General features: G+C 43.6%; 2 protein-coding genes across 3 annotated transcripts in view; one reads left to right on the forward strand and one right to left on the reverse strand.

Moving 5' to 3' along the window:
- Positions 1-1,910: 1,910 nt before the first annotated feature.
- Positions 1,911-27,903, forward strand: part of CAPN13 (calpain 13) — an 82,953-nt gene continuing 56,960 nt past the window's right edge. The window contains exons 1-3 of one of the 2 annotated variants that reach the window (XM_019448248.2): positions 1,911-2,174; positions 19,334-19,377; positions 23,066-23,298. In XM_019448248.2, the coding sequence (XP_019303793.2) occupies positions 23,101-23,298 (198 nt within the window). In that variant the 5' untranslated portion in view covers positions 1,911-2,174; positions 19,334-19,377; positions 23,066-23,100. The remainder of the gene's footprint in view (positions 2,175-19,333; positions 19,378-23,065; positions 23,299-27,903) is intronic. The other variant, XM_019448240.2, reaches the window with a different exon arrangement.
- On the reverse strand, positions 15,703-16,615 carry LOC109266342 (60S ribosomal protein L6-like). Its single transcript, XM_053891033.1, has one exon. It carries the CDS (start codon positions 16,597-16,599, stop codon positions 15,733-15,735), a length of 867 nt encoding a protein of 288 aa, XP_053747008.1. The 5' UTR covers positions 16,600-16,615; the 3' UTR covers positions 15,703-15,732.

Consider the following 27,903-nt stretch of genomic DNA (forward strand, 5'->3'; position numbering starts at 1 on the left):
ATTTTCTCCTGGCTCAGAGGAGGTTGAAAAAAAGAGCAATTTCTCTGCCAGTTCTGTAGGACACTGAGAGCGGGAGGTGTCAGCCACAGGGGTGTGGGCAGCAGCCTCAGGGATGGTCAGGACACCATGACACTGGCAGAGGAAGGGCGGGTGACTACAGCCCTGGGCTGATGGCTGCATTTCTTACATCCAGTGGGCACTGGAGGCATAGCCCCGGTGGCCCAGGCGTGAGCAGCTACAGCAGGGTCTGTGCACTCGGCAGTGATGGTGGAGGCATGGTTGGGCCTTGTGACACAGTGAACATCTCATGTCCTATAGGCCATCCTGACTCCGTGCAAGAGGAGTTGGGTCCTACTTGGGGACCAAAGAACTGCATCTCAGAGCTGATGCCAACTGCCTTTCGTGGGAAGGATTTGAGGGGCATGATACACTTCCTTCTGCCCTGGAGGAAGACCAGCTAGAAAATTACGACTCAGGGTCACCCAGTTTAAATCCCCTGGATTTCTCTGAAACACACAAATCCCTGAGGGTTGGCTTCTAAAGAGCACATGTGAATGAGGAGAGAGAACACCAAAGAGCCAACAAAGCCCCAAAAGAAAACGGTCCCTTGGATTTGATACAAGTGTTTTCCAGAGCCCCACTCGCCTGTTCTTACAGCACAGCTATCACCCAGAGCTCTTGTCTCCTGGTACCGAGAACTCTCCTTTGGGAAACAGTTCCCCTTGTAATTCAATACTCCCAAAGAATGCCTCTGGGGCAACAGTGCCTGCTCTGAGGGGGTGGGGGACAACTATTTGATGAAATGGGAGAAGACGAAATCATCATCAGTAAGCAGGAAAACTCCCAGTTATTTTTCTTTAGTCTCTGTCTCAAGATATGCTTATGTGAGAAGGGCCTTCTAAAGCATTTTCACACCATATTTTTGGAAACTATGGCTTTCAAATGTTTTTGATTGCATACCCTATTAGTAAAATCATGTTGCTCACACACACACAGATTGAGGTCTATTTATTCATTAATTATATTCATAAAATAGTGTGTTTATTACAGACTGTATTTATAGTGAAAGTTCTAGCAGAGTGTGTTCCCTGGGGTGCAGGTGTCCCTGTAAATAAATACGAGGGAAGTGAAGCAAGGGTCATAACCCTCACTTCACAGATTAGTCAACCAAGCCTCAGAAGGGAAAGGACTTGCCCAAGTCAGATAGCTAAGAATTGTGGAGTTTCCAGTCACCGGAGGGACCCCTCCACATCTACCTGGCTACTTCCCAGGGGCCATGGACTCAGCCACACTTCCCAGTGCTCTAATCTTCCTTCCGGGTTCTAAATCCCTCTGTTACCTGCCATGACAGTTTGGGGATGCATCCAGTCACAGCGGTTCCTGGTGATTTCCACATTTTTTCTTGCTTTCCCTATTTTACCATTCTCACCTACAACACAGGGTGAGCTGGGCTCTCGGGGTTCTGGAGTCAGGAAGCACCTTGACCCTTTCTCCCCAATCCATTAAGCAGTGATGATACAGAGACCTTGCCCACACCCAAGGGTTATTGTGTGCTGAGACCTATCTGGGGAAAGAAGATGGTCTCGCCAACAGAAAGCCCAGGTGATGTGATTTACTCTGAGTGGGCCCTCTGGATGTACAACACCTGGCAACCGCACATCCTGTGTGAGAATGAGGTGCAAGGAGGGCTGCTTCCTGGAGCTTCTTCTCAGCACTTCCTCTGTGCTTCAAGGGGGTTTCTGTAGAAACACCCATTTGATTCCCATAGTGAAACAAGGAAACTGAAATATCTGGAAACAATGAGAGAAACACAATCCAGCAGCCAAGAAATTGTACCTTCAGCTGGGGGCTCCAGGAAGTGAGCCAGGATTGGGAGGAGACAGTCAGCTTGGGCCAAGAAGTATCTGGAAGACTTTGCAGTTAAACTCACTGTCCTCCCTCCAGGAGGCCCTGAGGCTTGGTTCAGGAGACATTGTTTAACTAAGGTGGGGCACTACCTGGTGAGCGCATATAAGGAAGAGCCTGAGGGAAGAACCCGGAACTCTGGGACTCTGCCACAGGGCTGACTCACCTGCCACCCTCCTCTGCCACTCTCCATCCCACAAAGCTGCTGCTGCTGAGCCAGTCCTGACCTGGAATACTGCTGACATCAGATGCGCTCATCTAGGAAACAGGTAGGTAGGGTGTGATTGGTGACCTCCCGGGGCTTTGGACCAAGGTGGTGGTCCAAACCTGAGTGAGCATATGAATTTCCCCAGAGAGCGTCTTAATTTGCAGATGCTGAGCCTCCCACTAGAGCAAATGGTCCAAGGTTAAGCTTTAAGGAAAACTAGGGCAAGGGATGAGTTGACTCCCTAAGAGAAGATCATCTCAGCTTTGCATATTTCCTACAATGACAGGATCTTTGCTTTTGTGCGCAAGGGCAATGTTGACATTAAGGGATACTCTGATGGGAGGAATCCCATCACCTTTTCCACCCATGTTCAACTTCTGACACATAGCACATGTTTAATATTTGCAGAAGGAAGGAATGGGGCCCAGACCTTGCCTTTTGTTTTCAAATGCTCTAGCTTAATAATTACAAGAACAAAGTTGAAAAATCTGGGTTAACCACAAGACTGATCACTTCAGAGATTCAGGTGGTTCCTTCTACCCCAACAGCTGCTTCACAGTCCCTGCCTGTGCCTCTGTGGCTGCTAAGGTTGGGTCATCTTTGAGATGTGATTCTCTTCTTAGGGAGACTGAGTTCTAGCTGTTATGCTTGAACCCAAGCTAACCAGAGTAAACGCAGACATTCTCCCTCTGGAGTTCTAGTTGGGTTATAACCTGCCAACTGCCCTGTTTGTCCTGGGAAAGAAACAGAACTTGGCTGACCCCCAGGTGGCATTATCTGGATAGCCATTGAGCACATTCTCTCGCATTGCCCCACCTGTATCCAGCTGGACCTAAACTGTGTTTTTGTGCGTGACACCTGTGGGAGGACTCAATACTTAGCACATTGGGTGATGGGAACATAATCTACAAATATAATCTGTTTGTGTCTCTGATCCCTCCTTCCCAGGAGAGTCCTGATTCAGATTTGCATATAAAAGGCTCTGACTGGGGACAAAACAGGGAAACTGGTTAAGCTGAGTAAGCCTGCACTTTCCAAACCCAGAGCCTGGTTGGAAGCACTGCTTGGGGCCCAGGCCACCCTGGGTTGAGTCTTGCTTCTGTCTTCATCCCCGAATTCTCAGGGGACTACTTCACTACCATGCACTGCTGTTTGCTTTGCAGGAACCATTTGGAATAAAAAATTCTGTAATATCACGGTAGGCCACATCTGCTGGCCAGTCTGCAAAGCTAGTTCTCCCAATAAACAACCAGGAAAGCTTGGCCGAACCCTATTTCCTTATTTTAATAACTAAGATAGTTAACAAGGTGATCCCTAAGGGGCCTGGCAGGCCCTCCTGAACTGTGATGCTCCCCGCCGAAAGGCAGCTGAAGATCCTCTCCTCCTGCTCAGAGACCATCTATTTAGCTAATAAACAAATGGTGGTCTTTAAGAGCCGGTGGAGGGGTGAGGAAGTGAAGGCTGATCCCACTGCCTCCCCCCTGCTGGGTATGGCAGATGCAAAAAGTGTCTTGTCCTGAGGTAGTGACCCAAGATGGGCTCCCTCGGAGTCCCTGGACTCTGGGGTTAACATCCTTACGCTGCCAAAACAGCCACAAGGGACCTTTAAAACTGAGACTGGCCAGGACCTTTGGTTAATTTTATGCTGAAATGATGGTCCCTCGGGCAGTACTCTGCCTCTGATCACTGGCTGGATCAGCTCTGCTGTGCCCGCCTCCCATACCTGTAGATCAGGCCTGACCAGGACCTCACGCAGCTCAGAGAAGGAGCCAGACTCCATCACGGCCTGTGGACCACAGCCCCTAGGGTTGTGTCTCCATCGGAAGTGACCACACATCGGCCTCTAGGAGATGCGGCCAGTGACCCACATCTGGATCAGTGCTGGAGGTAGGAGGGGTCCTAGGAATGTTTGCTCGGTTCTCCTCGCCAAACATCAAGTCTTGTCCCCCAGTCCAGTCCTCACCCAGAAGTGACTGCCAGCCGGCTGAGCTATGTCATTATGCCCCATCTCCAAGATCCCCAGCCTCCTTTCAGGTACTAAAGTTGCCTGGGGGAGAAATTCAGAGGCATTCAGGGTGGGCTGGCTTCTAGGACGCTGGACTGCCAGCCACAGCCCACCACTGCCCACCGAGGGCACATTCCTTTAATTCCCAGCCTGTTCTGATCCAGCGCCCTGTCTCCCTCTGACACTGTCCGCAAACCCTCCTTTCTTCCTGTGACCATGTCACTTTCTCCAGATGAGCACAGGCCTCCCCATGGCTCCCTTGGGGCCTTGCCTGTTCTGGCACACGGCTGCCAGCCTGCCTAGGCAGGGGGAGGGAGGCTGAGGCTTCCTGAGGCAGTATCTGCTACCCGCCCACCCCCCACTCCCACCCTGCTCAGGCATCGACCGCCCAACCCAAGCTGAGGCTCTGCAGGCACAGTCCCTCTCCCACCTGCCTTTCCCCTCCCTTCAGGGCCTCGAAGGCCTGCCTCGACCCTCTGCTCCTCTTCCTCCTTGTCTCCCCTTCCTACCCCAACCCCCCTCTAATGCTCTGGCCACCTTCTTGCAATTTTTAAGGGCAGGGTGAGAAAGAATAAAGGAAGGTGTATGGGAACTCCCTGCGACCTGCTTTTCTCAGCTTCACTCACCTTTGCACACACATTTATACACATGCAAGTTCTAAGTTCATTTTCTTTTGTGGTGCTCTTTGACATACTTAATTCAGGAGCTCTTTTTGAAAAACTTTTTTTTAATGTTTATTTATTGAGAGAGAGAGAGAAAGAGAATCCCAAACAGGCTCTGGGCTGTCAGTGCTGAGTCCCGCATCAGGCTCGATTTCATGAACAGTGAGATCATGACCTGAGCCAAAATCGGGTTGGGTGCTTAACGACTAAACCACTCAGGTGCCCTTCAAAAGACTTTTCCTCTCCCACTGGTCCATGCCCTGTCCCCAACCCCACAAGTGTGACCCCATCCACCTGGGCGGAACCCTGGTTTCAGAAAAGTCTCAGAGCAAGCAGCTTGGGACACACCATTGTCATACGTCCTGGAGCTGATTGGAAAAGGGAGTCTCTCCCTTAGGGTGCTTGGCTGCTGGTGCTACTGACCCTATCTCCCCACCCCTGCCACCCCCCCCCCCCACACAGTGGGGAGCGGCCACTGGTGGAGCCAGCAGTAGGCTCCCAGTCCAGAGCTCTGGCCCATCGCTCCTGTGGCCTCCTCCATGGGCCTGAGATGCCCAGGAATGCCAGACGTGCACTGGGACGCCTGAGGTCCAGCTGCTGGCATCCCTGTGCGGTGGCCAGAGGCAGTGCCCCGGAACTTGCTCTATGGGCCTGTTGTTGCAGGAGGGGACTTCAGAGCACTCCCTTGGGAGTGTCCACTACTACATCTGTTTTATTTGCATCTGAGGGGGAAAAAATGGTCAGGATGCGTGGGCTCCATTTCAGGAACCCGGGATGCTGGGCTGGCATGAGAAGGACTTTAAGTAGTAGGTTCTGTCCTTTCTTGCACTCCCCTTCTCCCTTAGGATCTCCGCCCCCACCCACCTGCTGTCTCTGTCTTTCTATATCCCTGCCCCCCTCTCCTCTCACTTTGTCTCCTTCCCATCCATTTCCTTCTCTTTGTCCTCCTCTGCTTCAAGATAGGCCAAGAGGAAATCATTTAAGAATACATTGATTATCTAAATGTAGAACCAATTTCCAAAGAACCTTAAAAAAAAAGAGAAAAGTCCCTAACCCCAGTGTGCGCAGTCCTTGGCACACCCTTTCTGGTTCACGCCTCTGGGAGGTAAGCCCTGTGGGGGTTGGGCTCCCTGGGTAGGGGGATGGGTCAGAAATAGCTCTTCATGGTTTCTGAGAGCCAGCAAGGAAACAGGGACTTCAGTCCCACAACCATCAGCACATGAATTCTGCCGGTAACTGTGGTCAGCTTGGAAGAGGAGCCTGAACATTAGATGAGAACACAGCAGGCTGACGCCTGGATTTCAGGCTTGTGAGATTCTGAGCCCAGAACCCATGCACATAATTCCAGGCTTCTGAACCTACAGGATTGTGAGATAACAAATGCGTGTGATTTCAAACCACTGTGTTTGTAATCTGCTGAAGAACAAATTCAGATGCTTTAAAAAAAAAAAAAAAAGTGGGGGGGGTGGGGCCTGGGTGGCTCAGTCGGTTAAGTGGCCGACTTCAGCTCAGGTCATGATCTCACGGTCTGTGAGTTCGAGCCCCGCGTCGGGCTTTGTGCTGACAGCTCAGAGCCTGGAGCCTGTTTCAGATTCTGTGTCTCCCTCTCTCCGACCCTCCCCTATTCATGCTTTGTCTCTCCCTGTCTCAAAAATAAATAAAATGTTAAAAAAAAAAAAGAAGAAATTGCACCTCTTAAAGACCCAGATTATAATTTGATACATGACAGTCCCCAGTGTCCTAAAACCCCCTAATTTGCTTAAGAAGGAGCTGGAATTAGCTAAGTAGAAAGTATCTTCTCTTTATGGGTGGAAAAAAAAAATCCACACCCAGAAATCCCAAGATCATACCAAACATGACATCGTGTTTCTGGGGGCACATAGAGAACCCAGAAGGAATGCTCTGCCTTGTCCTCAGAATATATGGCCAGTCCACTAGGGAATTTTCTAGGCTTGTTTTGTGATTAAATGACACGTATCAGAGAACTTGGGGGATGGGAAGGAGTATCTTTTTATGCAAAGGCAAGTTTCTTTTTTTATGTTCACACATGACAAACCCAAATTAACAGAAAGGGATAATATATTCAGTGGGTTCCGATTTCATTGTCTGCCCACCAATATCATTTAGGGAACCCACGTTTTCTGTTCCAGAAACACACAACATAACAGTTGAAAAGCACCTAAAAGGAAGTCCAGCCTTTTGAGTGTTCCAAAGGCAAGAGGAGGGGACAGCTTGCCCACAGCTCACAGCCTCAGCAGAGCGGCACAAACTCCCTTCTGCCTGGCCAGCAGTCGTTTTGTTACCCCACAGAAGCTCCTGGTGGTGGGGGTGGGAGGGTGGGAGAGGGACCCAGCAGCTGAGGTCTCTGAGCCTGTGAGACCCTGGGTGTCAGAAGAGGCTGGGTCTACATGTTGAGGGCACCAGGGAGCAAAGAGGATGGGGCTACACCTCTATGGACCACAGAGCTGTTTTGGTGCTGTCTCTCTCCCCCTCTTCCTCGCCAGACTGTGCTCTCCTTGGTGGTCGGTCAGCCCTGATGCTGAACCCAGAGCTCCTGGAAGACAATGGAGAGTTCGAGCACTTTCTTCTCTGGTAACTGTTCCAGGTCTGGGAGCTTTCTAAATCTACAGCCATGCTAGAACCTTCTTGCGTTTCTCTGGCTCCTGTGGCCCTTGGTGGGTAATGACCTCAGACACCTCTCAGCCCTAATGAAACAGAAAAGATGCCCCTTGGTGGGGACAGTGACATACTCTGCTTGCGGGCCCGGTTGCCAGCCTTGAAGCTGGCAGCTGGATAGGAATCTCCTCCCAATGCAGGTCAAACTTCTCTTCCTTGGTCTTAAGCCTCAGTTTCTCCTGCATAGGGAGCCCACATAGTCTTCTTCTGAGGCTGCCTTTCCAGGGGCCACACACCCCACTCGCGGCTTTCAGGCCACAAAGGCAAGGAAACTCAGATGATTCTGAAGTCAGGAAGTGACCCAGCAGAAGCACTGGTGTGGGTGTTAAGTATCTTTTTAAAACCTATAATTTATGTTCACTTTCACCTTCACACTACCTCCTACTAGGTCTCCTTGAGAAATAGTCCTGGGCCTTCCCTACTCCCAGCTGATTTGTATATGCACAAAATTTTCCTTTTCTCTCTACTCCTCCCCTCCCCCTCCTTCTCTTCCCCTCGGTTTCTCCCTGCCTCTTCTCTCCCTCTCCTTCTCCCCCTTCTCTCTCCCCCTTCATCTGGCATAGTCTATCTACCTCTCCCTCCTTTCACCCTGCTCTCTCTCCAAAGCCCTGAAGTGTGCCTACCTAGGTGTCATAGAGCTGAAAGTGGTTTGCACGGGGCTTTTTTCCGCCAGAGAGCAGTTAAGTGCCTTATTTTCTCCACTCGGGTGGCTAAATTATTCTCAATGTGTTAAACAGTGTAATTAAACACATACACACGCGAGTGCACAGGGCCCCTTCCCCCACCCTTCTTCTTGCTCCTTGTCAGCAGAGAGAGTGTCAGCCCCAGCCTTCAAGCTCTGTTAGTTTTAATTTGAGTTGTGGAATTAGTAATGGGTTTTGCTGGAACACTGTTGTGGGAAATAGATCGCTCCTCGTGCAGGGTTTGGGCACCATTTCAAACGAGTATTTGTTAAGGGGAAAACCATCCCTTGTCGTGTTCCGCTACATTACATCAGATTTATTTCCATTGTTCTGAAAAACACCAGCCAGGAGAGAGCTGTGTGCATCACTCCCGGGCAGGGAACAATTGAACTCGGGGCTTCCCGTTTCTTAGCTGATTGAAAACAAAACGCACACGGAATCACCCAATCACCCTTTGTTGCTGGGACATGCTAAGCTCCTCCTGGAGGCAAGCCCTGCACCTGTCACTGTAAAGCCTGCAGAGGTGCTGGCGGAAAGTGACTGGATGATTTGGTGGCAAAACTTGGATGTTGAGGAAAAGCAGTTGAGAGAACCCCTGCAGGTCAAAGTTCTTGAAAGGATCTGTCCAATGCAAGGATTCTTCTGCACCACCCCGCCCCCCTGCTTTTAAGTTTATCCGATCTCAGCTTGACTATCGCCACTGGAGAGCGCACATGGTCATCCATGCCATTCACAGATCTTTTCTTCGGCACTGTTCACCAAGGCAGCCACTAGCCAGTGTAGATCTTTAAATTTAGATGTAAGTTAATTAAAATAAAATAAAATTTAAAATTCAGTTCCTTAGTTGCACTTGCTATATTTCAAGTGCTCATTAGCCACATGTGCTAGGCTATTGGGCACCACTCTGGGGACCCGGAGAAAACTACTGTTGGGTGTCCAGGAGGCAACTGGCTAATGCCTGGGCTGCCCATCGCCTGTTACAGGGCTCAGGTTCATGGATAGGGTAGTGGGCACCTGAGGAGATCCTGACAGCGTGATCATCAGGAGACCTACCACACAGCTCTTACTTCCCACACAGAGCCCTTAATAAGAATGATGGTATTTGGGGCATCTGGGTGGCTCAGTCAGTTGAGTGTCCAACTTCGGCTCAGGGCATGATCTCACAGTTCGTGAGTTCCAGCCCTACATCGGGCTCTGTGCTGACAGCTCAGAGCCTGGGGTCTGCTTCAGATTCTGTGTCTTCTCTTTCTGCCCCTCCCCTGCTCGCACTCTGTCTCTCTCTCTCAAAAATAAACATTAAAAAAAATTTTTTTTAAAAGAATGTTGGTATTTAATACCTACCTCATGCTCTGAGGCTGGTTTTATTACCACCACCTCCAGCCCATTTTATTTGTAAGTAAAGGAGGCTCAGATAGTAAGAACATTGATCAAGATCACTCAGTCACTAAGCGATATCTGAAGTCAAACTAAAGTTTCAAGTTTTAAGCTGATTCCACATGCTCTTGACCACCATCTCATGGGTCTTTTTTTTTTTTTTATTTTTAAAAGGTCAAGGCAAAACCCAGTTTTCTGAATAGGAACATAACCCTGGTGACGTCGAACAAACAGCAACAGGGAGCTTGATTTTTGTGGGACCAGGGGTGGCTGAATCTGTGCTCTCTCAGACCAGGATTATTCTGGAGGGCTGGGAACAGAACTTCTGGGCTGGGTCTGACAGTCCCTGTAAGTCCCTCGGTCTGTCTTTCTCCCAGTGAACACATCTAGATCTCCCACTTCCCAGGAAGTGATCTCTAGGTTCCTTGTGTGTTTAGGTGATGGCATTCTTGTGCCATTAGAAAAAAATCCCTGTCTTTTCCAGGCAGGTATAACTGAACTGGGAAACCCTGACTGCAAGCAAAGGGCTCTCTTCTGGCCAGGTGCCCTGTGCTAGCTACCCTAACACCCTGCTTTGGCTACCATTAAGGGTACACCATTGCTGTGCTGCTTGAAATGTAACCCCCACCCCCGGAACTGAACACAGTGGACTGGATGTCCACCACAGGTCAAGAGCAACTTTGTACAGGACCAGAAGCTCCCATGGTGTCTACAGCAGTGCCTTCCTGCTGTGGCAGCAGCTCAGGGCGGGCACGTCTTTCACCACATTGCCTCATTCACAATAGGAAGCCAAGTAAGCCGTACAAAATCTTTTCAAAATGAAACTGAGCCAAGGCAAATCCCACTCACTATTTACTTGCACAGTTAACTTTTAAATGAGAAGACAGATTTGCAGTTTCCCTGGGTAACTTCCATGTTCTCAGCTTGGAGGTCCTTTAGAATTTTAAATCTGCCATCTGCTTGGATAATTGTTCTTCCTTTATATCATTAAAATGATGGAAAAGTTGAAAAGTATCTTCATTTTCATGCCAACATCTTCATCCAGGATTAAGATACAAATGTTAAACAGGACAGGACAAGGGACAGAGTTCTGTGATTATCACAGTACAATGATTTTGAGATAATCCAGAATTATTCATCCATAATTTCTGCCTCAAATTGTGACTTCTGCATACTCTCCTGTGCTATACTACACTGTATTTCTGGACCGTACAATACTACAGGATACAACCAACCCAGTCTTTCAGTCGAGTTTGTTTTTGCCACCTTATATAAATACAGGGAAGAAAGAAATTTTATCAAATACTTTTCAAAAAATATCAAGGTGTGTTCTCTCTATATCTCAACTCACATGACCACACGTATGTGGCATTCTTCTGTTCCTCTAAAGAAGGAACTTTATTTTTGGAAGGGAAAAAAGAAAAAGAGGGAAAGTTATGTAATTGGTTTTGATAAGGTGATCTTTGCTTCTAGAAACCTGAGCATCATTTCCTAAGTAGTCAAAGTGTTTCTTTGCAAGTCCATTTCAGAATGTTGCTGTGAATATTGTATTTTTTAAACATATTATTATAGAATTATACAAAAAAATTTAGGGGCGCCTGGGTGGCTCAGTCGGCTGAGCATCCGACTTTAGCTCAGGTCGTGATCTCCCAGTTCGTGCATTCAGGCCCCACTTCGGGCTCTGTGCTGACAGCTCAGAGCCTGGAGCCTGCTTCGTATTCTGTGTCTCCCTCTCTCTGCCTCTCCCTTGCTCGTGCTCTGTCTCTGTCTCTGTTTCTCTCTCAAGAATAAATAAAATATTTAAATTTTTTTTTTAATTTAAATCCATGCTTTAGGGGAATGAATGTGTTAATTGCAAATAAACTTCCTGTTTTATTTTTTTTAACATTTATTATTGAGAGAGAAACAGTGTATGACCATGGGAGGGGCAGAGAAAGGGGGAGACACGGAGTATGAAGCAGGCTCCAGGCTCTGAGCTGTCAGCACAGAGCCCAACGCAGGACTCTAATTCACAAACCCTGAGATCATGACCTGAACCGAAGTCAGTTGCTCAACCAACTGAGCCACCCAAGCACCCCTAAACTTCCTGTTTTAAAAGAGAGACTCTCTCCCAAAGTTTCTTATATTAAGTTCCCATAAGTATTAACATTTGGCTCAATTTATAAAAATTAAATTTCTAAGCAAATAGTCGTAACACATTTATATTTGTATAAAGTGAAGAGTATCTGTGTTCATCAAAAGACACAGTAAAGGAAGTAAAAAGATAAGCCACCAACTGGGAGAAGATATTTGCAACACATGTGACCAAGAAAAGATGACTATCCAAAGTAAATAAAGAATTCCTACAAATCACGAAGAAAAAGACAACGCAGTCGACAAATGGGCATAAGATATGAATATTCATTTCACATAAGAGGGAATGTGAATGAAGAATAAACATATTGAAAGATGCTCAGTCTCACCAGTAAGCAGGGAAACAGAAATTAAGACTGCAAGGAGTTGGCATTTTACTCCCATCAGATGGGTACAAATAAGACATTTGCCAAAAACGAGTGCTAGTGAGGAGACTGAGTGATGGGAACTCTTTTACATTACTGGTGACATTATAAATTGGTACAACCTTGGAAAATAATGTGGTATATTCAGTGAGGTTGAATATATGCACAGACAAACCCATAAATTCCACTCAGTGGTCCTACCGTGTCACATACGAACCAATAGCGTGCGAACGTTTCCGTTGTTTGCTCTCCCTACGGACACATAGGATGGTCAGCGTTTGAAATTTTAGCCTTTGTAATGAGTGTGTGGTGTCTATCTCATTGTAGTAATAATTTGCATATCCTTGATGACTTAAGGTGTAAAGCATTTTTTCATGTCGGTAATTGCCTATTTTTGTTTTTTGGGAAAATGTTTGGATTTTTGACCATTTTTAAAGGGTTCTTTTCCTCTTACTGATTTAAAAGAGTTCTTTGTATATTCTGGGTTATGAGTCATTTGCCTGATACGTATGTCACACATATTTTTTCTTAGCCTGTGGTTTGCATTTTTGTTTTCTTAATGGTGTCTTTCACGCTTTGGATAAAGTCTAACTGATGCATTTTTTTTTTTTTTTCTTGTAAGGCTCATCTTTTCGTGGTCTGTCACTGACATATTTTCCAACCCTTAAGTTTGCAAACATTTTTCCTGTGTCTTCCTCTATGCAAGTGTTCTGTTTTCTTCTAATGCAATTTGAAAATTTTTTTTGTTTATTCGTTTTGAGAGAGAGAGCATGAGCGTGCGTGCACACACACACACACACACACACACACACACACACGCTGGGAAGGGGCACAGAGAATGATACAGAATCCCAAGCAGGCTCCGCACCTGCAGAGCAGAGCCCAAGGCCCGGTTCGAAATCATGAATAGTGAGATCACGACCTGAGCAGAGATCAAGAGTCAAGCACTTAACTGACTGCGCCACCCAGGCACCCCAAAAGTGTTATAATTTTAAGTTTTATCTTTATGTTTGTGATTACTTTGATTCCCATATGGATATCCAATTGATCCAGCATCATTTTTTTTTAAAGGTGTTTCTATGTCCATTTAATCTTTGGAAACTTTGGAAAATTGGAAACTTTGTCAAAAAAATAATTGACGATTTATGTTGTGGTCTGTTTCTGGATTCTCCACTCTGCACCATTGGTCTATCTAATTATCTTTTTGCCAGCTGAAGGTGGGTTGGCTAACTTTCTTTAAAAAAAATATTTCTTTAAAAAAAAATTCTTTGGTTATTCTAGGTCCTTTGAATTTAAGTGTAAATTTTAGAGTAAGCTTATCCATTTCTTTAATAAAAAAGCATTCTACAATTTCAGTTGGGATTGTATTGAATCTGTAGATACATTTGGAGAGAATTGCCATCTTGGCAATACTGAGGCTTCCAATTAATGAACCTAATACATCTCCCCATTTATTTAGGTCTTCTTTAATTTTTCTCAGCAATGATTTATAGTTTTTGATGCAGACAGCTTGGATGTCTTTAGTTAGATATTTTTCCAAGTATTTTTAATAGAATGCTATTGTTTTCCTATTGCCTACTGCTAGAATATAATAACTAATTTTTTTATATTAACCTTGTATCTTGCTAAATTCAATCATTAATTCTGTTAGTTATTTTGTAGATTTCCTAGAATTTTCTACAATCAAAATATCAAATAAGGACCATTTTTCCTCCTGATTTTTTTTTTTTCCTTTTCTTAACGAGCTGGCTAGGACCTCCAATACAGTGTTAAGTAAAAATGGTTATTATGAATGCTAAAAAAAAAAAAAAAAAAAAAAAAAGTGGTGGCAGGGGCACCTGGGTGGCTCAGTTGGTTGGGCTTCTGGCTTTGGCTCAGGTCATGATCTCATGGTTAGGGGACTCGAGCCTCTCTTCGGGATCTGTGCTAGCAGTGAGGAGCCTGCTCAGGATTTTCTCTTTCTCTCCTTCTCTTTCTCGTTGCCCCTCCCCTGCTTGCACTTTCTCTCTCAAAATAAACAAATAAACTTTAAAATTTTTAAAAGAAAGAAAGAAAAAACGTGACAATGGCATTCTTGCCTTAACTATGATCATAATTGGGAAAAATACTCTTCTGTCACTATGATTTTAGCTGTAGATTTTTATAGATGCCCTTCATTAGTCTGAGAATGTTTTTACTTTTTCTAGGTAACTCTCCTTTGAGAGTTTTTTATCATAAATATATGTTGAATTTTGTCAAATAATTTTAATTATTTGTTTTCTTTTTAGCTTTTTAATATGGTTAATTACAATGATTTTTTTTTAGCATGAAACCAACCTTACATTCCTGAAATAAATCTCGCTCAGCCTTGATGTACTATTCTTTCTCTTTTCTTTTTTACATTGTTGGATTTGATTTGATGAAATTTTGTGAAGGATCTTTGCCGTCTCTGTTTATGAGGGATAGTGATCCATAATTTTTTTGGGGGGTGTGGATTCTTTGGCGAGGCTTTGTTATTAGTCTCCTGTTGACCTGATAAAGTAAGTTCAGCAGTGTTTCACCGTCTCTAATTTCTGAAGAACTTTGTGCAAGATGGGTGCTATTTTGACCTGGAAAGTGTAAGAGAATTCACCAGTGAAACCATCTGGGTCTGGGAATTTCTCTGGGGGAAGCTTTTGTTAACAAATTCAATTTCTTGGTTAGATATAGGGTTATTCAAATTTTGTTTCTTCTTGGGTCAACTTTGATACCTTGTAATTTTCAAGAAATTCATCCATTTCACATCACAGCAAATTTTTTCACATTAGTTTCTTCGTAGTAGTAGCCTCTTATGAACTCTTTAATATTTATTGGATTTATGATGATAAACCCTTTATCAATGATGATATTGGTGACTTGTCTTCCCACTCTTTTGTCCTCAACTTGATTCTGGATTTATTTATTTTGTTGGTCTTCTCAAAGGAAAAGTTTCACTTTGCTAATTTTCTCTACTGTTTTTCTCTTTTATGAATTTGTGCTCTTGTCTGTATTACTTACTTCCTTCTACGTCTGTGGGTTTTCTTATTGCCATCATGATATCATCTTGGACTCATAAATTATTTAGAAGTGTGTTTAATTCCAGGTATTTGGGGTTTCCTAACTATCTTATTAGTACTAACTTAAAATTTTAATTGTGTCATGGTTAGAGAATATTCTGTGTAATTCACTCCTTGGAAATACATGGTTTTATGGCCCCGTGTATCTTCTGTTTTGGTGAATACATTTCATATATTTGAAAAGAATGTATACTCTGCATTTTTAGATGTAGTACAGTGGTATGTGCCAATAAAATCAAAGCGATTAACAGTGTCATCCAGATCTTTTATGTTTTCACTGATTTTTAAAATTTTTGTTTAGTTGCCCTATTAGTTGCTAAACTATGAGTGCTAAATTCTACTATCATTGTGGAATTATTTATTTCTCACTTTAATTCTGTTAAGTTTTGGTTCATGTATTTTCTGGTTGTATTATTAGGTGCCTACACATTAATGATTTTATTTCTTCCTGATCAATTTTTGCCAATATTAAATGCCCCACTTCATCCCTGGCAATACTGTTTACTATGAAGTCTGTTTGGTAAATCTATTAATATGCACCTCAGCCTTCTTATGCTTACTGGGGTTTTTTTTGGTTTTTTTTTTTGGTTTTTTTTTTGTTTTTTTTGAGATGGATCTGTTATTTAATTAGGTTCTTTGTAAGAAATTTAGAACACCAATTTGTGAGGGTAAACTCCATTCGTGAGAGCAAACACAGAGCGGAGGTAGCCCTGAAGCTGAGGAACGGCTTTGATTTTTGGCAGAATTTGCGAGTCCACAGCTTTCTGATCAAACTTGCGCTGCTCTGTAATCTCATATTTCTCTTTCTCCGTGTCAAAGATCTCACCTTCCTGGTGTCTGGGCTTACGCAGCTTCTTCTTCTTAAAGTAAGCATCAGTGAGGTGTTTGGGGATTTTCACATTGCTGATATCAATTTTGGTGGAGGTGGCAATGACAAATTTCTGGTGTGTTCTACACAGAGGAACTCGATTAAGGGACAGAGGTCCAGTCACAAGTAGCAAGCCACTGCTCAGTTGCTTCAGGAAACCCACTCTCTTGCCTCTGTGGCGCCCAGTGAGGATGATCAAAATGGTCCCAGGAGTGATGCTAGCTCGCAGTTTCCTCACATGCTGACTAAAAGGTTTTTTGCCGTGGCTCAACAGCTTCCGAGGCACATCTTCAGTAGGATAATACCTAGGCCTTTTGCGAAGTTTAACCACTCGGGTACCACCATTCTTGTCACCACCAACTGGTTTTGTGACAGTAGCAAGAACCTTCTCCTTCTTTTTCTTTTCAATCCTGGATTTAGCTGCTGAATACTTCCTCTTGTACATGGCCTTTCTCGAATACATAGCCGATCGGCAATATCTGCCAATTCCTCTGACTAGGACAGGGTTTCGGCTGCAGTGGGTCTTCCCCTTCTTTGGCGTTTTAGCCTTGAGGTTACCCTTCTTAACCTTGCCACCAGCATCAGCCTTCTTGGCTTCAGGTTTCTTCTCCTTAGCATCCGGCTTCTCAGCTTTTTCGCCCGCCATCTTGCAAGATGGGAAAGAGCTGCTTACTGTTTTTATGGCATAATTCTTTTCATCCATTTACTGTCAAATTATCTGGTCTTTTTATTTAAAGTGTGTCTCACAGGCAGCATATAGCTGAGTTTTGCTTTTTTATCTCCTTTGTGAATCTCTGCCTTTTAACTAAAGTTAACATGTAATTATTGATATACTTGGATTTATGTCTATTTTTTGTATGTTATCCACTGTTCCCTCTTTATTGATTTTTTTTTTTGATTACTTGAATATGCATGTTTTAGTATCACATCTTTTGTCTTTTGGGGGGGGTGCTATATCTCTTTTTATTATTTTCTTAGTGGTTATATAGGGATTATAATACACTTACTCAATCTTCCTGATTCTATTGCACCACTTCATGTAAAATAGAACACTTGCAGCCATGTGGCTAGCTTTACTTCCCTTCTACTGTTCCTTATGTTACAGTCATATGAATGATATCCAAATACTTTGAAGCATCTCCAGACAATGTTTTAATTTTTGCTTTAAACACATATATGTATTTTAAAGAATAAGAGGAAAAAAACAGTCTTGCATATTTACTCATATATTTACCATATACCATTCTTGAAAATTCAGTTTTCCCTGTTATTATTGCCTATTAAATTGAAGAACTTCCTTCATCATTCCTTCTGGAGCATTGTCTTTGGATGATTAATTCCCTTAGTTTTTGTTCATCTGAAATCTCTTTATTTCACTATGATTCCTGATATGTATTTTCACTGGACACAGAATTCTGTGTTAACATCTCTTTCTTTCAGCAACTTTAAAGTTATTCCACTGTTTTCCATCCTCCATGGCTTCTTGTGACAAATCTGGAGTCCTTTGCATCATTATTCCCTTCAATTTCATGTGTCATTTTTCTCTAGCTCTTTCAAACATTTTTTATCTTTGGTTTCCAACAGCTTGATTATGATGTGTCTAGTCCTGGTTTTCTTGACTTTTCAAGCTTCTTGGATTCAAAAGTTTGTCTCCAAACTGGGGAAGAGTTTGACCATTTCTACAAAAAACTTTTTCTACTCTACTATCTTGATTCTCTCCTCCCGGGCCTCCAATTACACATAAGTCACAGCTTTTGGTATTGGATCACATGTCCATCTGAGGCTCTGTTCTTATTCTTTTGTGTCCTATTATAATTTTCTGGAGAACATGGATTTAAAAAAGAAAGCAGGAATCAACCCAATTAAATTCAGACTATGCATCCAAGACCACCTTCTATGAGGTGCTAAGTGCTTAGAAAACTTTCTCAGCATCTTGTGGCTAATAAGGGGCAGAATGAGGACTTGAGTTGGAATCTTCTGAAGTCATTTAACTTTGGGGCTTATTTCTTTTTTCTGAAGTCATTTAACTTTTTGCATCTTTCCCATATATTAATAGGAATTTTCCAACAAAAGGACTTGCAGGGTGCCTGATGGCTCAGTTGGTTAAGTGTCCAACTTCGGTTTAGGTCATGATCTCGCAGTTTGTGAGTTCAAGTCCTGCGTCGGGCTCTGTGCTGACAGCTCAAAGCCTGGAGCCTGCTTTGGATTCTGTGTCTCCCTCTCTCTCTGCCCCTCCCCCGCTTGTGCTCTGTCTCTCAAAAATGAATAAATGTAAAAACTTTTTTTAAAAAAAGACTTGCTGGTTATGTATGTATAAAATCCTGAAGGCAAGCTTAAATAAGTGTTTTTGTCATTGTTGTTTTTTATTGAACAGTTCTTTGAAGAAGCTTTTGTGAATCTCCATGAGGACTACTGGACTTGAAATATTTTCCAAACCATTTGACCTCCGAATCTGTTCTCTGTGGAGGCTTCTGCTCCACCAAACACACTTAAAAATAGCTAATATGTGGCATTCATTCTGCCAACACTTACAAGAATTTTATAGAATACCCACTATGTGCCAGACCTGGCACTAGGTGCTGGCAGACCAAAGATACTATCATCTAAGACATTTCTGCCATTCAGGAGCCCTTATTGTCTTTCCACGAAATTGAATAATGTTTATACACTTGGTGCTGTTGGGTCATTTTCACTTGTGTTTACCGGCATCCTTCACCTATTTTCTGATATGCCCCCTTTCCTCTTTGCTTGCACACTGCCTAAAGTGTGCTCCCAGGGGCAGAGAGTTGTTGGGACAGCCTGGGGTTAGTCACAGCTATGGACTGAATTGTGTTCCCCCCAAATTCATATATTGAAGCCCTAACCCCCACTGTGACTATTTCTAGAGATAGAACCTTTAAGGAGATGATTAAGGTTAAATGAAGTCATAAGCAGAAGGCCCTACTCCAATGGGACTGTGGCCTTATAAGACAAGGAAGAGGGAGAGCGCACACTCTCTCTCTGTCATGTGAGGACACATCAAAAAGGTGGTTGTCTATAAGGCAGAAAGAGAGTTCTCACCAGAACCTGACTGTGTTGGCATCGTGGTCTTAGACTTTCAGCCTCCACAATTGTGAGGAAATAAATGTCTATTGCTTAAGCTCCCACTCTGCAGGATTTTGTTGCATGCTCAACAGACTAACACAGTCACCCAATTCAGCAGAAGACACAACAGGGACTGAGTGAAACTTACTTCATAGACACTGAGGGGAGCAGACCAGGTTTTATAGCCACCAACTGCATCTCTCGCCTGCTTCTCACTCTAGTTCTGAACTTAATCCATTAATTCACAGTCTCTCTCATTAAGAACCTTATATAAACTCTTTTTGCCATTTTTCCAGCTCCTGTGCCATTTTTCTTGCTAGACTCAAGAGATAAACCAGAGGTAAGACAAAGTTTTATCCTGACTAGCAGGTAGAACTTCTATCCCTCCCTCTCTCTTTTTTTTAAATTAAGCCAGCTGAGTCTTCTGCCTTTATTTACCTTTCACAGTGAAGCAAGATGGAAAAATAAAAGAAATAAGCCAAAAAATCCCTCCCTAAAATGACAGGTAGGAGAGAGAGTTGGTTGGCTTTTTCTGCTGCACACAAAAGTGAAATGTCAAGTTCTGTAGACCCTTCCTGCTTGAGAAAATGAGAGCAGGCTGTCCCCTGGAAAAGCCATAAGCAACCCAGGGGGTAACACAGTGAACCTGATAGGTCTGAGGTCTGTGCATGGAGGAGGGAGCCTCTCTCTCCTGCCTGCCTGCTTTCTCTTTTTTCCCATCAAAGTTCTCTTCTCTCCCAGAGCAGCGGACCACCTCCTCCACCAGCAGACAGCCAGGCCTGCCGCCTGTCCCCCAGAGTCTTTCTTTTCCTTCTTGGGCTCTCAGTGGGTGCAGAGAAGTAGCAAAGCTAAGCACTTGCGTGTGATGCATCACCCCTGCAAGCTCGTCTGAGACTAGATGTCATTAATAAGAGCAAGTTCTCATCTCTGAAGGTGTGGGGCTCTCTGCACAGTACTTTCATAATCAAAATTATCATCATAATCATGCTAATAACCACTATTTATTGACCACTTTCTGTTTACCAGCCACAGTGCTAAGTACTTGACAAGCCCAGATTCATCTGAGTCTTAAAACAATTCTGTAACAGGCACATTATTGTCATCATTTCACAAATGAGGAAAGCAAGGCTTACACAGGGATCCCTAAAGTTAACCAGTCCACCATGCAATAGTGAGCGGTGGGGGCCCTACTGATGGCCTGGGAACTGATCCCTAAACATAAGGCCTTGGCAAGACTCTGACGGAGAGGTCAAGCCAAATTCTTCCGACTCACTTTTACATGCAATTAAAGGCTGCCCCATAATTATGTTATTAAGAGCAACTATTTGGGTTTCCTAAACTAAAATCAGCTCAATACTGGAGTTTATCATACACTCTCATTGAATATTTTACTGAGAGGTACGTGGCTTGGCAATGGTGTCTTGGTTCCACTGTCACTGAGCATGTGCAGAACTGAAAGACCCATAATTTTCACAACTCTCCATTATCAGGTGTCATTGCCTTTGTCCTGAATTGGCAATCAATCTCTATTACTGTTTTCTTGTTCTTGAATGATACCTTACTGTTATTTCAGCTTTTTATATAATCTGTGGTGGCTCTCCTCTTAACCCTATAGTGAGTGGTGAGGTATATAGATGTATTTTCACCTGTTATTTTCCAAGAACTTGATTGGAGAAATGTATGTAACATATTGGGCTAAACCAAATAAAACATTTTTACCTTAGGTGAAACCATACGAAATGGACTATATTTAACAACTTTTTAAAAGTTTATTTATTTTGAGTGAGAGAGAGTATGTGTGCGTGCATGAGAGCAGGGGGAAGGTCAGAGAGGGAGAGACAGAATCCCAAGCAAGCACCACACTGTCAGCACACAGCCCGATGTGGGGCTGGGGCTTGAATTCGTGAACTCACAAACCTTGAGATCATGACCTGAGCTGAGATCAAGTGTTGGACACTTAACCGACTGAAACATCCAGGGCCCCTGAACAATTTTGACCTAAAAAAATGGAAGTTTCCTATTGTCCAACCTAATAGTTCAAATATAAATTATTTTTACCTCATTTGCTAGACATTTGTATGCATAATTCCCTCTGCATATGCATGTACAGTGACACATTATAGATGATATTCTGCCTCTGAATTTGTATTATCTAAATAATTTACAACATATTATTATTATATGTTAACTATAAGAACATTGCTAAGTTATTTTGAGTTTGTGTGGGGTTTTTTTTGTATGATCCAAGATCTTGAATGTAAGCTCATATTCTTCATGAATTGTTCATTTATTTCCCTCTTTAGTTCTTTATCATCACTTGATTCCTTTTCTGCTGTTAAGGAGGAATGGATAGGTCCATAGGTTTTATGGTCTTGGGTCTTCCGTGTCCTGCTCAAAGAAGTTTGAAAAGCACTACGTCAGTGGCTAAGGAGACTTTTCAAGTCCCATAGCCAGTAAGTGTGCATTCAGAATTCAGATGCAACTCAGCTTCCCTCACAGATGGAGGATGTGATACACATTTTGGTCATTGGCATCAGTCACACCCCTATGGCTTCCTGAATAAGAAATGCTAGATTTCCTTGACATATCATTAAGGAAATTGGGAGGTCAACATTTATTGTGTGCCTATGTATGCCAGCCACTCTGCTTGGTATGTTAGTTTGAACCTCATTTGATACCACAGCAAACTCTATGAGGTTGGTATCATTTATCTGTACAGATGGAGAAAGAGGTTTGCAGGCTTGAATACTAACTCCAAATTCTGGAACTGGTAGGTAGGTGATGAAAGCAGAAAGCAAACTTTAAAGCCCATTTGATTGTTCACCACTTTGCCTTTTCTTTTTCTCACTACACATCCCCTTCCCCTAACCCCATATTTGATTCATCATGCAATCCTATTGGTTCTACCTATAAAATGACTCTGGGGTCTGTTTCTCCATCATTTTCACTACTAATGCTTTAACATTGTCCCTCCCACGAGCACATGCACAGCCTCCTAACCTCTTCCTTGCCACAGTCCTTATCCATCCCCTCCATGTGGCCTTTAACTCACTCCACAATCCTTTACACAGATCTGATTGTGACCTACCTTTTCAGTGTCCCTGCAGTGCTTGCAGAGGGCATAAAACATGTCACAATCCAGCTTTCCAACCTACTTTCCTGGCCCTCTCTGCCAACATTCCCTATCCCCAGCTCCTACCCCCACTGACCCTTCCAGACTGCCCACCCCTCCATTCTCTCTAACACCCATGACTTTTCCAATTCAACTCCTGGGCCTCTGTGCACTTGATACTCTAAATTATATAGATAATAATTTGTGTGTGTGTGTATATATATATATATATATGTGTGTGTGTGTGTGTGTGTGTATGTATATATGTGTGTGTATATATGTGTGTGTGTGTGTATATATATATATATAGATATATAGATATATATATAAAACCAGTTCTCCATCTGGCACATTCTGCTTCCTTCAAGGCCCTGCTCAAATATCACTGCCTGTGGGAGAGTCATCCTAGACTTTTCCTGGGAGCTCATGGCCCCTCCTCTTTATAACCACAGGATTTTGTACACATTTTTAATTAGACACTTTCTGTTGAATGATAGCTAGCTGTTTAAATGTCTTATCTGTCTTTCCTACTTGATAATGAGCCCCTAAGGGATAAAGATCATGTCGTATTTATCTTTGGATTGCCAGCATGCAGAAAAGTGCCTGGCACCAGGTCAGCACTCAATAAATGTTCATTAATGTACAAACACCCCCCATAGTCTCTCATGCACATAAGAGCATACTGAGTAGTTCTTCGGTAGAGCGGATTGAAAATTGGACTGGGAAGAGGATGCTTTGATTCTAGTCTGGGATCACCCACCAACTAGATGTGTCACTGGGGACAGAACATTTCGGGGTCTCAGTCCCCTCACTTGTAAAGTAGTGGGAGGACATCTGAGTGCCTTTCCAAGGCTTACATCTAATGATGCAAAGGACTTGACAGCTTATTCCTAAAAATATCTCTCTTTCTTACCAGAAGGAAAAGGCCTTAGGCATCTTCTAAGGAGAGTCATGGCACACAACCAGGAGACTCTAGCCAAGACCCCTGTCATCAAATTCAAGGGCCAAGACTTCAACTTCTTGCGGGATCATTGCCTAAGCAGAGGTCTGCTGTTTGAGGATGAGACCTTCCCTGCGGAAACTTCCTCCATAGGTCTGCAGCTGCTCCAGGGAAAAAACCTCTCCAGCCTGATGTGGAGACGGCCAAAGGTGAGTGAGCCCCCCAGAAACACACCCAGCTCCTGGACCCTCTCAACTGCCTGTCATGGTACCTCCTACTGAAAGAAGGATGGGCACGTGACTTGGTTTTCAAGGGTGGCCCAAACCAAATAGGAAGGAGAATGAAATTTATCTGGTCCCTTAGCTATAGTGTTGTATCATCAGTAGGATGGAAGGACCCTGTACCAGCAACCAGGACCCCTGGGTTCTAACCCAGTTCTCACACTGAGCACATCACTAGATTGCATGCTTCAGTGTTCTCATCTGAGAAATGGGAAACCATGGGTATGAAGATTGTGGTAGTTGGTCTCTAGGGTCTCTTCCATCTCCACAATTGAGCCCATCTGTCAGTCTTCATCACTCTATTCTCTTCAGGTACCACTGTCTTTATTTTTTCTTTTCCCCTGTTAGAATTTAGTCAAAGGGAAGATATCATGTCAGTCACTGATAAAATAGGATGAATTTAAATAATTGCCTCACCCCTCTCATTTATATATGTATTGTCAGTCTTGTAAAGGCTTGATCATTTATAAAAGAATTTTAGACATCAAATTAGGAAGATCTTTCAGGGAAACATTCAAATCCCTATGCCAGTAGTTGGTCACTAACTCAACCTTGTGGCGAGATGAGCCCTGTTGGTTTTTCTAAACTATATTCGTTCCCAAGAAATATTTCTCAGCCCACTGACCATTCTTATAATCTCATTAGGGAAAAAGATCCAGGTAAGGACCACTCTAAGGATCCTGAGGCCAATCCTCCTGTTCTTGCTTCCAAAAGCAACCAGCAGAACCTAGAACAAGAGAAAATAAGATAATGTCTAGTAAACTAATGATTATGATATCAGCAAGTGTTACCAAGCACTGATTAAGTGCCAAACACTCTCCTGAGTACTTTCAATAAAGCCAGTTTAGGCTATACAAAAAGGATATTTTCTGATAACATAAAATAAGACATTAAACTCTGGAGGTACCGACTCTTGCTCTGATGTCAAGGGGGCAGATTTGTAGTTTTGGAGAGGGAAGGGTGAGCAGGGCGCAGGTGGGGCTCAGGATCAGATGGTGGTGCTTCAGGCTTCTAGGATCCATCTCACCAGCCAGAGGCAGTAAGTCCCCAGAAATTATCCTCTTCTGGCCTTCCCCTCCGAAGGGGAGCAGAACAGAGAACTCTATTTAAAGTTTGGAAGGGTTATATATTTTTTCCCCTTGTTATTTTTAGAAGCTGAGATTCTTTTAGAAATGTTCTTTTTTTTCTTTTTTACAAGGTGCTGAGCAATAGATACAAGACCATATTTATAGTGTTGGAGAATTTATAACATTTCTATTTAGGAAGGGTTCAGAGTTTCTTACTATCTGATTTCAGCAACATCTCAAATTTTATCTTTTGGGGGCAAGGAGAAACTGAGGCAAACAGAAGTGAGATGACTTCCACAGAATACTTCCAGGAACCTGAAATAGAGGAAGATACGTCCTACTCCCACTCTTCTCCTCAGCCAAAAGCTGAGACAAATGTCTTTGTGTCCCTCGTCACAGTGTCCACATTTGTATAGTGTTTTCCTGAGTTTTCCATGTGTCCTGTTCTACTTTGTCTCCTTTGTTCTTTCCCAGTTGTATAGAGAAGAAAACAGATTCAGACAGGGGATGTGACTTGCACGAGGTGACAGTCCAGCCTCCATATGCTGCACTTTCCTTCACATGGGATTGTGTGCCCGACAGTACTCTGTTAGGATTTGAATGAACGAGTAAGTGAGTGAATGGATGAAGGAATGACTTTATCTACAGGCCCCTGACATGGGTTTCAAACTCCATATGTGCAGCTGAGATTCCGTAGGTTGACTGGCTTAACAGGTAGAATGGTAGACAAGAAAGCCACTGAATTCACCCCTTCCACATGGTGACATCCTCAAGTGCCACAGCTTATAGTTGTGCCTGAGAAAAGCCTTGGACGAGGAGCCATGGCCAGTGTAGTTCAATCCTAGTTGGAATGGCCAACACTTACATAGTGCTGACCATATGGTAGGTCCAACTTTAGGTCCTTTGACTCATTGAATCCTCACAGTAATGTTATAAGGAGGTACTATTATTAATCCCACTTTACAGATGAGAAATAGAAACAGAGTTAAGTAACATGCCCAAAATGGTAAAGCTGGAATTTGAACCCTAGAGTCTATCTCCAAACCTGTACTCCTATCACACTATATTGTCTCCATAAGGCCTCATTGTAAGCTCATGTTGTGTTCTGAGTTCCTATTTGCTACAAATAATATTTTGTACACCAGTAGACTCCTAGTTCATCTAGGTAACCAGGAATCAATCTCTGTGTTGTGTCCTGCTTTCCATTTTTTAGGAGGAAAAGAATGAGGTAAGAATGAAATGTTGTGCCTGTACGTCACATGATTATTTTAAGGAATAAATGAAGATAATATTTAGAGTCTAGCACATTGCAAACACTAAACACTAGCTATTGTTGCTATAATTAATTTGGGAGGGATGGCATAGGGTAGCAGCCTCAGGGGCTGTCCTTTTGGATCCATGGGTTTTCACAGTCCAGCCAGCATCAGCCCTCAGCTAATTTCAGCAAACACATTTAGAGAGAAATGTAGGTCAGATGAAACCATTTGAGGTCCTAGGGGGAGGCTGACAAGGAGTGTGGAGAGAATTTCTTCTCACGTTCTGCTGCCTGTCACCACTTTCAGAAGGTTGCCTCCCACTCTAGAGCTTGCCCAGTCACTGTCCAGAGGTATGGATGGCACTCCTTAAATTAAGTTCACCTGTATAATGGCTGAGGTGGCACCAAGTCTCCTGAGGCCATCTCCATATTCAAGGCTTGGAAGGACAATGGGGAAGCTCCATATTCTAAGCAAGTGCTAAACCATCATGGATATCATTCTACCTTGAATACTCACCTGGGCTTGGTAGATTCACTAAGAGTGACTAAGAGTTGGCATACAACTAAACTCAGCTTTCTATGCCTGGCAGAGAAAGGTTGTTTAATGTCCCATAATGTCTTCTCTCTCCCTCTCTCCCTCCCTCCTCCCCCTCTCTCCCCCTCTCCCCCCCTCCCCCGTTCCTCTCTCTCCTTCCCTCCTTCCTTCTTGCTCTCCCTCTAACAATCAACCTAATCCATTTTGCTGCTGGAACTTTGAAGTAGAAGCTCCTTCTTATCTTGCTTCGTTCAGTTTCTCTTTGTTTAAGAAATTTCCACCCCACCTCTCACATCCCCCCCCACCCTAGTGGCAGTCAGTCAGGTTCTGCAACAGCCTGTGACCTTGCACTGACCAAATGGCACTGAGGAGACCCAACTCCTCATGAGCCTCTGCACTGCCTACAACCCCCACCCCATGTCAGCAAGAGACAATGCTAAGAATTAGACTTGTACGTGGTGTATCTATTTGATATTTCCTGAATGAAAGTTGGTGCTAAAGTGACTTCCTTTTAGAATTTTAATTCCATAAATAATGCTAAATCCCATTTATCAAGTATGTACATGCAATAAGTATGAATCTAAGCACTTTACATATGACATTTCATTTAATTACCATAATAGCCCTGTGAGTAGATCATATTATTATCTTTGTTCAGTAGATGAGCATTGTCCAGGAGAACTTTCTGTGATGATAGAAAGGTTCTTTTGGTACCGTTCAGTACAACAGCCATTAGTCATAAGTGGCTATTGGTACTTCCAATGTGGCCAATGCAACTGAGGGATCAAAATTTTAATCTTATTTATTTTTTTTAAGTTTTTGAAAGCTTACTTATTTATTTTGAGAGAGAGAGAGAGAGAGAGAGAGCGCACCAGCAAGCAGGGGAAGGGAAGAGAGAGAGGGAGAGAGAGAATCCCAAGCAGGCTCCATGCTGTGAGCACAGAGCACGACGCGGGGCTCGAACCCACGAACAACAAGATCATGACCCAAGCTGAAACCAAGAGTTGGACACTTAACCAACTGAGCCACCCAGGCACCCCTTAATCTCATTTAAAGTAGCCACATATGATTTGTGGCTACCATATTGGACAGCACAGAAATATAGATACAATTCTTCACAGCAGGGTCACCAATGTGTATCAGATTGAGAGATGGCAATTTCATCTTGGACCCCATACTTTGGGAGAATCATTTTGCTTCTCAACTGAAGAATGGCTGTAGGCCTGAAACATGCTGTCTTATGGGTGCTCAGAGCTCATAACCCAGCCCCGTTGTGGATCCTGGCCTGTGGCCATCCCAAAATGAAGTATCACCTACCCAGGTAACAACTTTGACCTTTTAAGTAGAGTGGAGTTTCTGAAAGGATTGTTCACTAGAAATGATTTACCTTAGGTCCCAAATGAGTTCTTCAGAAAAGGAAAGTGTTGACAAAGTAGACACAGGAGTGTAGGTTATGAAGGCAACAGGTAACAGAAGGTGACAAGGTAAACCTGCCAGCAAACAAATGCCATCGAGCCAAAGAACTTTGATGCCAATAAAACAAAGCTCTCTAGCAAAAATAGTAAAGGGAGTGACTCTGTCACCTGGCCCAGCCTGAACTCTGCCCACCCTCTGAATGATATATTTAGCCTGTGTCTGAATGCCAAGATGCTGACCCTGATGTTCCCTCATCTAAC

This window comes from Panthera pardus, unplaced genomic scaffold, assembly GCF_024362965.1.
Source record: "Panthera pardus isolate Hobbes unplaced genomic scaffold, ASM2436296v1 HiC_scaffold_26, whole genome shotgun sequence".
Classification (NCBI taxonomy): Eukaryota; Metazoa; Chordata; class Mammalia; order Carnivora; family Felidae; genus Panthera; species Panthera pardus.

Bases quoted from the DNA above. Each gene is read 5' to 3' on its own strand.
- LOC109266342 (XM_053891033.1), bottom strand. From the start codon at position 16,599: ATGGCGGGCGAAAAAGCTGAGAAGCCGGATGCTAAGGAGAAGAAACCT.